This window comes from Olea europaea, chromosome 20, assembly GCF_002742605.1.
Source record: "Olea europaea var. sylvestris chromosome 20, O_europaea_v1, whole genome shotgun sequence".
Lineage (NCBI taxonomy): Eukaryota > Viridiplantae > Streptophyta > Magnoliopsida > Lamiales > Oleaceae > Olea > Olea europaea.
The window spans coordinates 6,677,613-6,689,895 of record NC_036256.1 but is presented as its reverse complement, the minus strand read 5'-3'; the positions used below and the strand labels follow the sequence as shown (position 1 = coordinate 6,689,895).

The 12,283-nt window shown below is 32.4% G+C and overlaps 2 protein-coding genes across 14 annotated transcripts in view; one reads left to right on the top strand and one right to left on the bottom strand.

The window, feature by feature from the left end:
* Positions 1-787: 787 nt before the first annotated feature.
* Positions 788-12,283, bottom strand: part of LOC111369501 — an 18,768-nt gene continuing 7,272 nt past the window's right edge. For 3 of the 13 annotated variants that reach the window (XM_022991035.1, XM_022991043.1, XM_022991041.1), the window contains 4 exons: positions 4,138-4,170; positions 3,698-3,724; positions 3,262-3,291; positions 788-1,148 (listed from right to left, as the gene is read on the bottom strand). In XM_022991035.1, the coding sequence (XP_022846803.1) occupies positions 1,131-1,148; positions 3,262-3,291; positions 3,698-3,724; positions 4,138-4,170 (108 nt within the window). In that variant the 3' untranslated portion in view covers positions 788-1,130. Of the gene's footprint in view, positions 1,149-3,261; positions 3,292-3,697; positions 4,171-12,283 lie in introns of those variants that run through there. The other 10 variants (XM_022991037.1, XM_022991042.1, XM_022991045.1 and 7 more) reach the window with 8 other exon arrangements.
* Positions 5,012-7,116, top strand: LOC111369500 (probable protein phosphatase 2C 66). The gene is made up of 3 exons (XM_022991034.1): positions 5,012-5,294; positions 5,534-5,757; positions 6,144-7,116. The coding sequence occupies exons 1-3, from the start codon at positions 5,252-5,254 to the stop codon at positions 6,810-6,812; spliced, it is 936 nt and encodes a 311-aa protein (XP_022846802.1). The 5' UTR covers positions 5,012-5,251; the 3' UTR covers positions 6,813-7,116.

Sequence of the window (12,283 nt, the reverse complement as noted above, 5' to 3'; positions counted from 1 at the left end):
TATATATATATATATATATATATATATTATTTTTAACAACTATCCCTTAAAATTGAAATTATCAAATAATTATTTATTTTGACAAAATAAGTTATTCTCATCCCCATACACATATATATAAATGCACATACAGCGTACTTTTAACAATTCTTTAAAATCCTTATGTTTTTTTTAACTATTCACATTGTGATGACAACGGTCACTGTTCATCCATGAATAGTAACATCACTGTTCATGGTGAACAGTGTTCCTACTCGTCGTGAACAATACTATTACAATTTTTTTTTTAAAACACCCAATTTGTTTTATTTCTTTTTATTTATTTATTTATTTCAAAACTCATATTATGAAAATACATATGAGTCTACTGGAAATTAAACCTGAGCTCTGATATGAAACTATAACAACCCAAATTTTCTCAAGATTTAAGTCGTTACCCAGATTTCCATTTGAATTTTTAAATAACATGGCGTGCAATAATATATATAATTTTGAAATGGTAATTTACTCAAATTTGAAAAAAATAATTTATATATTAATTCCTAAAAGGAAATAAATAATACTTTCCTACGCCATATCTTAAACGCATATGATTGGAAAGATCACGTAGAATTAATCTGAAAATTAAGTATTAGAGGCAAAATCATTTTACAAAATAATTACCATTTGACACTCTATATATTCACGGTACATCGGCAGTAATCAGAATCATTTATATACACATAAAGCATAATATACTTTCTCTTTCTTCAGTGGGTGGGACATGGCATCAGGATTCACCCATTTTAAATCATTATAGTACATTGCATTTATTAGACATGTATGGCAAACTGTAAATCAATTCCCAAGGCTGCTCTATTTTTAACTCTTCAATTTGACGTAACTATCTATGCCAAAAACTTAAATAGCAAGGAAACACAAAATACCAAAACAAGTAAAAAATTTTCAAGTTATTGCATGAAATTACACGTCTAAACAAATTCGTCCCAAATTTCAAATTAAATGAACGAGTTCAATAAATTAATAAACTAAGGTTACTGCTAAAATTTAGAATTTAGGGCATGTTACACTTATTATTTCATTTAGTCCCATAAATCTTGGCCCAACAATTTCACCTCATCACCAGCCGACTAACGACCCGATCTAACCTGTGAGGAGTAGGGAAAAGGTTGAGTACATGGGAATACTCAGTAGAATATAATGGTGCGATCACAACTAATAATTTGAAACACATGTATCAGAATATCATACCCTCTCATATCTTTAAAATCTGGTGAGAGCTTATATCATATCATATCATTGTATCAGAACGACCATATCATTCATATCATAGCATTTCATAGCATAACTTTAACTTTAAAATCTTTCTCCCTACTTCAAGGATTTATATTATTCGAAATTGACTTCCTATTTTAAATCCCAATACCCCAGGTCTAAGTATCTATAAATTTTTAGGGAAAGTAAGAATCCTTTTACATTGCATAAAGTATGAAGTATGTAATTTATGTGTTTCCAACACTTTTCTCTCTCTACAACCGTGTACTTATGCATATGTCTTCTTTTGATATACATATATAAATATATCACCCACGATCTAGTCTAACAAAGTGGGTGTGTAGTTGGGGAAACGTGTAGAAGTAGGATAGGGGCATGGATAAGAATTGGGAAACGGACTTCTGAATTAAAATAATTGACCAAGCCTTGTCAACCAACTATACCATTCAACAACCAATACATTTCATACACTTGTCGCCTCTTCCAACAAATTGAAAGGAAAATCAATAATGTTGCTCTCTCTATCATGTGGTTTCCTTATCCCCTCTCCTTTTTTTTTTTTTAATAAAACATCATTCATTACCCTATTGAGAATCTAGTTCTATACATGTCAACCATATATAAATTTTAAATTCATTAAATAATCATTTAAAATATAGTTTAAAGCTATATCTTTTAATCTCGATAATTCGGGGTCGGATAATCCAGATTAACTTTTTCTCGAGCCTAATATGCATGATTAATTACTATCTATCCAACGAGCCCAATATTCATATACTTATTGTCACTCTGTCAGCATCTAATTTTAACATTCGATAAAAATTGAAATTTACTTTATATATACTTTAGTCCATAAACTTCCAAAATATTAAATTATAGCACACATAAATTAAATTCTATTCTATGAAATTTCGGTACATTACATTAGCACTTGAGTGGCGCAACACAAATTGAAGTAGAATCATTGGTGCTTGCTTAACAGTAACTGCCCGCTTGAGAGACGGGCTGCTGCTTGCTTGGTTCATACTTGGTGCTTGGGAGGCGATATTATCTAGCAAGAATCTTGATTCGATTTTAACTGTGATTTTCAATCCCTTTTCACCCTAAACACTATCCATTATAAATACACAAGCCATGGAATGTTCTAAAGTGTGGTTGAACATTATATTCATTATAGAGATCAATATTTGAAGATCATAAACTCATTTCAAAAGATATATTGATTCAATCACAAATATATTTAATATTTTCCCATTTATTGTTTTCCATTGGTTGAGCTTTTATTTTAAGTGAAGAGAACATTATTTGAAGATCCATTACATATTTTAATAAATCTCTTGCTTTAGCCATTCGAACACTAAACAACCCTCTGCCTTCATCTATAAAGCTTGAGAAATCTTAAGCTTGGAGAAGAGGTGTTTGGAGTTCTAGTGTTGAAGAATAAAGGTTCGTTCTTGGTGGTCCAATAGGAGAAAAGTGGCCCACGGTTTTGGGAAGTGTGGGCATGCACAACCAGCAGAGTTAGTATCTGGACTAATTGTAAGTTAATTTTGCTATTGGATCGTTTATTGGCAAGTTTGCCAAGAGATTATTTTATCCCGAGGATCTTCCTCCATGATCAATTCTTGATGTTATTTATTTTATTGATTTGATCTGAATATTTATTTGATTGACACTTAGAATAAATTAAATTGAATTAATTACCTTAATCATCTAGAAATAATTAATAAATGACTTGGTGTTTTTAATTGGTTTACTTTCTTATTTGGGTCCAACAATAATAATATCCTACAACCGGTATTAGCGAATTACTTATTTAGGAAAATATCAACTACTAATAATGACAAGAATTATTCTTAACAGAAACATCTAATCCTAGCTGATAGAAAAGCTCATTGGAACTTAAGAAAACATTTAAATTATTGTTTTAAATCTCAAGTTGCACGAGTTGATATCTTGAGTCTTTTCTTCATATAGAAAACTTACCCGAGTATGGCCTGATGTTGCAGTTCCCTGCTGCAAAAAGAAAGATATTAGAAAAACTCTAGTTTATTCTTCATGTCTAATTGGTAAGTTCTTTGTTAAATTATGTGACAAGTCTTAGATTTAGATTACCTCAATACAAGCTAAAGAAAATACTGCGCGACAGTTTGTGAGTGCAAATCTCAAATTTTTGTATTAGTGATTTGTTTAGTGTCAAACACAACTTATTCTAGCTATAAATAGCCAACATTACCCTGCTGAAAATCAAAATCTGTTTGCATTGACAAACAAAGTGTAGAGGATGAAGTGAGCTACCTCAAATTCTTTAAATGCAACATTCCATTTTTTCAGAAAGCATAATATGAAAATTTTCCAAGTCGTACCAGTTTAGCAAGAATTTTTTAAAGTATATATAAACATAACAATGCAGAAAACTGACCTCTACATGACTTGATGTTCCAGCTCCCTGCCACAAAAAGAAAACTATTAGGAAAACTTTAACTTATTCTTCGTGTCAAGTTGGTAAATTCTTTTTTAAATTATGTGACAAGTCTTAGATTTAGATTCCGTCAATACAGGCTAAAGAAAATATTACAGGAGAGTATGTGTGTACAAATCTCAAATTTGTCATTAGCAATTTGTTTAGTGTCGAAAACAACTTTTTTCTAGCACTAAATTGCCAAAATTAACCTGCTGAAAATCAAAGATCTGTTTGCACGCACAATCAAAGTGTAGAGGATGGAGTGGACCACTTCAAATGCTTTAAATGCTATATTCCATTTTTTCGGACAATAAAATATGAAAATTTTCAAAGTCGTCCCATTTTAGCAAGATTTTTCTTTTTATGTACATATGAACATAACACTGCGAAAAACTTACCCGAGTACGACCTGATGCTTTAGTTCCCTGCCACTAAAAGAAAATATTATGGAAACTTTAGTTTATTCTTCATGTCAAATTGGCAAGTTCATTGTTAAATTATGTGAAAAGTCTTAGATATAGATTTCCTCAATATAAGCTAAAGAAAATATTGCACAATAGTTTGTGTACAAGACTCAATATAGGCCAAAGAAAATGTTGTATTATAGTTGGTTTGTACAAATCTCGAATTTTTACATTGATATTTTTCTTTATTGTACGACACAACTTCTTCTAGCAATAAACGGTAAAAAATAACACACTGAAAATCAAGGATATGTTTGCATCAACAATCAAAGTTTCGAGAACGGCCAGGGCTACCTCAAATGCTTTAAATGCAACATTACATTTTTTTCCCGAAAAATATAATATGAAAAATTTTCTGGTCGTCCCAATGTAGCAAGATTTCTATTTATGTATATAAAAATTTAACAACATAGAAAACTTAACCGAGTAAACATTGATCCTGTCGGTGGCCACTAGGAAAAGAGAAATTAGGAAAACTTTACTTTATTCTTCATGTCGAATCGGTAAGTTTTTTGTTAAATTACGTGACAAGTCTTAGGCTTAGATTTCCTCAATATAAGCTAAAGAAAAAGTTTGATGATAGTTTGTGTGCACAGATCTCATATGTTTGTATTAGCAATTCCTTTAGTGTCAAACACAACTTTGTCTAGCAATGAATTGCCCAAAATGATCACGCTGAAAATCAAAGATCTGTTTGCATGAACAATCAATGTGTCGGGAGTGGAGAGTGATACCTGAAACGCTTTAGCTGCAGCATTCCATATTTGCTGAAAATATAATTTTAAAAAATTTCAAGTTGTCCGGGAGGTTAGCTTTGAACAAAATGACAGTTTCTTTCTTGGCATGGAAAAGTTTCAAGACGGTTTTAGCTCAATGAGAAAGGAAATGTTAACCTTTATTGCGACAGGTTCTATTTTGTAAGAAAACGGATTTATCTGACGTGGCTTATCAATTCGTGAAGTTGATTTTCCAGGGTAAGGATCTTATAATTGGAAACATTGGCGACTCCAGAGCAGTATTGGCAACAAGAGACAACGGCAATGCTTTGATGGCAGTACAGTTGACAGTGGACTTGAAACCTGATCTTCCAAGTATCTCTCCTATCTTTTCTTCCCTATCCTTTTGAAAACGCAGAGAGACACACACATGGCGTTTTAATGTGTGTGCTCTTGTTCTGAAACTGTTGATAGAATGAAGAGTAAGATGATTTAACAATTGGCTGTGAGATAATCCCATTCTGGCTTCCTTGTCAATAAAGGAAGAGAAGGTGAACTGCTTTTTCAGTGACACAGAACTGAAATTCTTGACCTCTTTTGTTTTCTTTTTCCAGGAGAAGCTGCTCGGATCCGGAAGTTTAAAGGAAGAGTTTTTGCACTGAAAGATGAGCCTGAAGTTACACGTGTATGGTTGCCAACTAGCAATTCACCTGGTTTGGCAATGGCCAGAGCCTTTGGGGACTTCTGTTTGAAGGATTTTGGTTTAATTTCTATCCCAGATGTCTATTACCACCACATCACTGAGAGAGATGAGTTTGTCATTCTTGCCACTGATGGGGTAATATTCTCTCGTCCCCTATGTTTAATCATAAAGGTGTACCTCTTGTTCAATCGTCTCATTTAAAAGTTTAAGATATTAGTATTCAACACGTCATCTCACATATAGACCAGATTCATCTTTTAATCTAAGGCCTAACATGTGTACAATTCTCATAAATGAGTGGCCACAAGACTCAAACATAGGACGTTTGCCTTCTATGATATAATGTTGAATCGTCTAATCTAAAAGCTTAAGTTATCAGAGGGGACACGTGTAATTTTTTAAGTTTCGTCTTCAACATCTCCCACCCTCTCCATCAGTGTGTGCATGATTGTCGTGTAGATGTTGCATGCCTATAGCAAGTCAAACCGTACTCGATGTCTTCTAAAGCTCATGTTTACAAGGTATGGGATGTCCTCTCCAATGAGAAAGCAGTGGATATTGTGGCTTCTGCTCCTGACTGTGGAACAGCCACACGGGCTCTAGTTGATCATGCTAGTAGAGCATGGAGGTTCAAGTACCCAGCATCCAAGAACGATGACTGTGCCGCTATATGTCTTTTCCTCAAACATGTATCTTCAATTGATGTGTTAGAAGCACGAAATGGTGTCACCAAGGCCCACGAAGAGGACGACTTGAAGAAGATCCTTGTCCCTACACCAGCGGATATGGAGATCTCAAACAAAGCTCTTGCTGGCGGCATTGTACATTCGTGTGCAACTACCAACGAGTCAAGTGTGATATTGCCTGTGACGGATGTGGCTGAAGAACAAAATGATGTCACCAATGCGGACAAAGAGAAAGCGAAGAAGCTCCCTTTCTCTAGGGAAGAAGATATGGGAATCTCAGATGAAGCCCGTGCTACTGAAGTTTTACATTCAGATATTACTGAGTCCAGTGAGATAGTTCCTGTTGTTGAGGAAATGGAGAAGCTACCAGATTGGCCTCTTTGCCAGTTTAAGAGGAGTCTAGCAGAGTGCCTTTCGACTGCAGATGATGAATGGTCAGCACTTGAAGGTATTGCCCGGGTTAATAGTCTACTTAGTCTTCCAAGATTGTCTTCTAAATCATGAAAATGGCCACAAGGCTTAAATTTGATCAAAGTGCATTGTACATTTTTGTTGCAAGATAAAGCCTTTCTTCCTGAGTTCTCGATGGACGAACCGCACGACTGCATACGTCCATAGACCCAAAAGTTTCAGAATTTTGGGATAATATTAGAACATATAGTAATAGCTGAATGGTATTATGGTGGATAATATTCTTTAATTACATCATGATATCATTTACTTATAACTATCTATTTAAATTTTTATGTTTAATTCTTTTAGATGATCATATATGGTACACCGAACACCAACTTTATGTATTGGTTTACCATGTTTGTTTCCCTGAAAGAAATGGTGTCATTTTGATCTTTGCTGAGTTCTCCTTGACTTGATTGATCTTTGCTGAATTCTCCTTGACTTGAAAAAAAAATAAAAAATAAAAAATCTGGAAATAATTTTGAATAAGGTTAAATTTGACATTTCCTAAGAAGAACCATTATTAAAAAAGTACTATTTTGAAAAGAAAAAAAAAAAAAAATCTGATTTGATGATATTAGGTTGTTATTCATTAATTGAAAACAAGTAGTTTGCACTAAGCTTGATAGATCCCTCTCTTGAAATTCTGCAAAACAGCAATGTACAGCAAGAGTTTGCATTTAATTTTGGTATCACCCTAAAATGAGCACCTCTGTCGTCAACTTACGAATTTTCAACACATTCTCTTCTTTCAATTAATGAATGCTTGTAATTTTTTGTTGCAAAAAATATGACGAACCTATTTTATTGGAGTTATTGAAAAATTAAAAGCTGCTTCTAAGAAGTTACTTTTGAACAAGATTGAATAGATTTTTGAAGTACTTTATCTGGCTATAGGAACTTTTATAAGAATTTGACTTAAAATAGCTTTCTCGGAAAGCTCTTCTATAAAAAATAGAAGCAAAAATAGAAACTTGGCTAAATTGACCCAATTTATATTGACCTTAAATTGAATAGATATATCATCTTTCAAATTTATTTTCCTTTTAATGTATTGATCGAACGTATCTGATTAATTATAAATCTCGAACCGTCGTACGGGACGAGGCTAAGGATTCTGCAAAATTGTGATGTTGCAAAAAGAGGTGGGCACAAAGATAATCATTTTTGTAAAGATATCGGAAGAACTGCGTCGATCAACTTTCAGATTACCTCAAATGGAGTAAAGAAATAAGAAGGATCTCTTTCTATGCATTGCAAAACATTACATGTTGTTTTCTTGTGATTTGTACAATTGTACACATCAACGAACATATATATGCCCTTTTACTTGCCTCGATCAAGGATTTGTTTGGCATGACATTTGATTCTATTTTTACTTTTTATAGAATAACTTCATGAAAAAATCATATTAAGTCAAGCTCTTCTAACCAGGCAAAACAATTTTGAAAAATTAATCAAAATAATCTAAAAAAATATTTAATCTCAAAAGTAGCTTTTGACTTTTCAAAATTTTACCTAACGTATATTAAGATTTACGTTCCATCATTCCAATGGAGGGCAGATAAAAAATGAACTTATACTATACGACTCTTTTGACACCTATATGCAACTAGAATATTTACGAGTCCGTACTCGTTTGAGAAAAAAATTTTGAGAATAAATTTTGCGAAAAATAATTTTTTAACGATTGTATAGTTATTGGGAGAATGTATTACCAAAAATGAATTTGAAAATAAAATGAGTTTTAAATAATCAGTACCTAACAAAGACTAAGTATGAATGTGAAGTTGCAACTAATGTTTGATGTGTAAAAAAAAATAATAAGGAATTTTTCACTTGTGCAGAATGGCCCTTCACAAAATCATAGTTGCAAGCAATGTTTGATGCATAGAAACATAATAAGGAATTTTCCATTTGTATATAATGACCCTTCACAGAACCATTACAGATGCTCACATGGAAGTGGGCTATATATGAATAAAATATTGTCAAAAACCCCACTAATCTTTCATTGTGTGTATTTTGTAAGTCTTCTGTAAGCTTTCCTTCTGTACAAGAAGTAAGGCTCAAATAATAATTAACAAGGATGTCCTCGGGCATAGTCCAGTGGTGTAAAGGATAAGAGTGATGTTATCTCACGCCTTGTTGGCAGCCGCAGTATGGGGTTCGATTCCTGAAACATGAAATTTGACTCCTTGTAGGCGCAGTGTACAAGCTGCTCTTGTTCTTTGGCCTGCTGGAACACATTTCACAATTTATCTTCTTCACAAAGCTCTAAGAACGGTACAGTAGAGGCCCACAAGGTTGGAATTCAACCTTTTTTTTTTTTAATAATTAACGAGGATGGAGTTGGAGTGTAAAGGTCTGTTTGACAGAACAATAGGTAGCTGAGCCTGAGACCACGTGGGTAAGGCAATAAATTCCCATCCATGGCTGAAATGAAAAGGCAGAAAAAGCAGAATCCATCAAATGGACAAATAAGGAAAAAACGGTGCTAGTGTGTCAGCTTTAAGAGATGGACGGACGGGGGCATTGACATGTGTACATTACATAGTTGCATCTAACTTTCGACAAATTTAAGGCTTTGCGTGTCCTTTTACCTCTTTTGTGTCTCGATAACTCTTTGACTCCACCCCTATCTCACGCGACAATAAGCTGTGTGCATTTGGATTGACATCTTGGATGATAGTCCACACATATGAAGGCGGAGTCCGAACCTAATAAAATAATCGTGGCTCAATTCTCTCATGTGTGTGGAGTGTTATCTAAGGTATAAATCCTGATGTATACATAGTAAAATCACATAGGTTTGTATGATCATTAAATAGCTAAATTGTTACATATGATGTTAAAGTGGACATAAGTCGTCTGTTTACATTTCATTATCAATTATCTATGTATATGTTATATGTCTCGAAAATTGATGGATGTAATAACTTTTGACTTTTGTGCATTTTCTAAAAAGATTAAACCATTAGATGGATCTTTTAGATTTATTTCAAGAAATCAAAAGTATGGAAAAGATCATTAGACTATTAGAGAGCCCAAAAGTACAAAGCAAAAGATAAATAATTTGAGAAACATGTAAGTGGGCTTTTAAGAGCATATGATATTAGGGTCGTTTGATTGTAAGAATGAAATTTGGGTGAAAAGAAAACGAATTTTATAAAATTGAATTGTTTAGAATTTGTTTTATTAGAAATTGTTAATTAATGTGTTTGATTGTTATAATTTTCTATCTGAAAAATATTGAAATTTGGAATTTTTTAGTGTTCGTTTGACTTTGTTTTTCATGAAAATTGTCAATTAAAGGGATAAAATTTACAATTGTGAATGTAATTTGTTCCCATTGCTGAAAATAAAAAAATAAAAAAAATAAATAAAGCTGAAATTCCCAATTCCCACCAAAATTTGATTTTCCATAGTTTTGAGGAAAATGCGTCACGTGAGGGTGGGGGAAGGAAAACCAATTACTCCAAAAATCTAACCAATCAAACGGCTAAAAATGTGGAAAATTTTCCATTTTCCATAGAAAAGCCACCGAATCAAACAGGCCCTTATAGTTGTTAGAGTTGAAATCTCCCTCTTCTCAATATATTTTTGATATCTTAGCATATTATTTCGTTTGTAAATGAAAATACATCATTGTGTAATGTTTAGACATGCTAAAAATATAGTGACGTCTTCATATTTGTTAAGAAGACGTGATCTACCGAGTTGTTAAAAGTGTATAAAAAAATAGCCAATGAGACATTAAATCTGAGCTCGTATAGTTGTTATCAATTTTAGTAATAGCGGAAATCATAATTATTATTTAACAACGTTGTCTCAAAATTGTATCCTTTTTTGAATCAAAACGCCATCATAATTTATACGTGGTTCACCTCTACCTTGATCCGATGGGAGGTTTTGGATTTTTTTTTATCCTATCTTATAAATAATGAAATCGAGTACAATCATGACCTTTAGAATATACAAGAATGGTCAAGCAGTTAGTTTTTTTTTTTTTTTTTTTTTTTAAGAAATCGATTGAACTTGGAAATGCTATTTTATTTACAATATAAAGTTTCAAAAATTACATGAAATCGAATGGTTCCATTTACAAAATACTAGAGGTTTAATGGGTGGTTCCACATCTAACCATCCGACATTCATTAGGGACGGATATTCTAACCAGAATTGAAGCTCCCAAATCGAAATGGAATTGAATGGTCCCATTTACAAAATACTTGAAATTTAAAAATATTCAGACCGTACTATCTGACTCCCACCCTCATGTATCATGTTATGCATGCATACATAATGATATTTACATGTATGGCAGCCGCAATGTGAGGGTTCGATTCCTGAGATATGGAATTGGACTTTTTATAGGCGTAGTGTACAAGCAGCTCTTGTTTCCTGACCTGTTGGGGCACATCCCTCGATTTACCTCTCTCACAAAACTCTAGGAGCGGGACGATGGGGATCCTCAAGATTGGGGTTCAACCCTTTTTTTTTTTTTTTTTTTTATATCTACATGTACTTATATAATGCCTTTTTCACAAGTCAAATGAATAGTTTGGACGTTGAGAAAAAGTATGTTAAATATTAACTAGAGAAGATAATAAGCATTTGGTGGGAGTCACACTGAACACAGCTTGGAAAATATTCTTTCCTTAAAAAGTTATTTTTCAAAAAACTAAGAGGGTGTTCTCTTTGTGTTTCAGTTTTGTGTTTTGAGTTTTGAATTTATTTTGAGTTTTGTGTTTTGAGTGTTTGTTTTGAAATTATTGAAAATGCGTTCTTTTTGTTAGTTTCTCAAAATAAAAAAATGATTTTTTTTTTAAATTTTGAGAATCACCACAATACCACCTCAAAAAAAAAAATAAATAAATAAATTTTTTATTTTTTTTTTGAAATTTTGAGAATCACCACACCACCTCCTAAAAAAAAAATAAAAAATAAAAAATAAAAAAAAAAGTGTTTCCCGCGTTTTCAATTTTCAAGTTTTACACTGAAAACGCCCAAAACAACAAAAAAGTCGTTTTCTATTTTCTTCACAATTTTTTTTTCGTTTTCGAAAACGGGAAAGAGAATATGTTTTCACCGTTTTGAAAAATCAAAAACAGAAAATGACCCGAAAACGGTAAAGAGAACAGAGCCTAACCTTTTAAAAAATTAAAAGTAACTTTCGAAATCAGATTTGCAAAGTAAATATTTTAAATTGTACGTGGCCCATTTTTAAGCACACATTATATCATTCTTCATCGCTATAACATTTTAAACACCTCATAATATTGTTATTTTGTCCATTCGTTTGTAAAATTAAAGGAAATAAACAAATTATAATGAAATTGTGCATTTATTGATTTTATAACTAGCTCAATTATTGATTTTATAACCAGCTCAAAATAGTATGAACTTAAAAAGTTAATTTGACGGTTGGTTGTTTGTATAAAAAAAAAAGGGAAATTATAAAAAATGACACTTTTTTTCAAATTGCTATAAAACTTTTGAGGTGCACTAAATTTTAT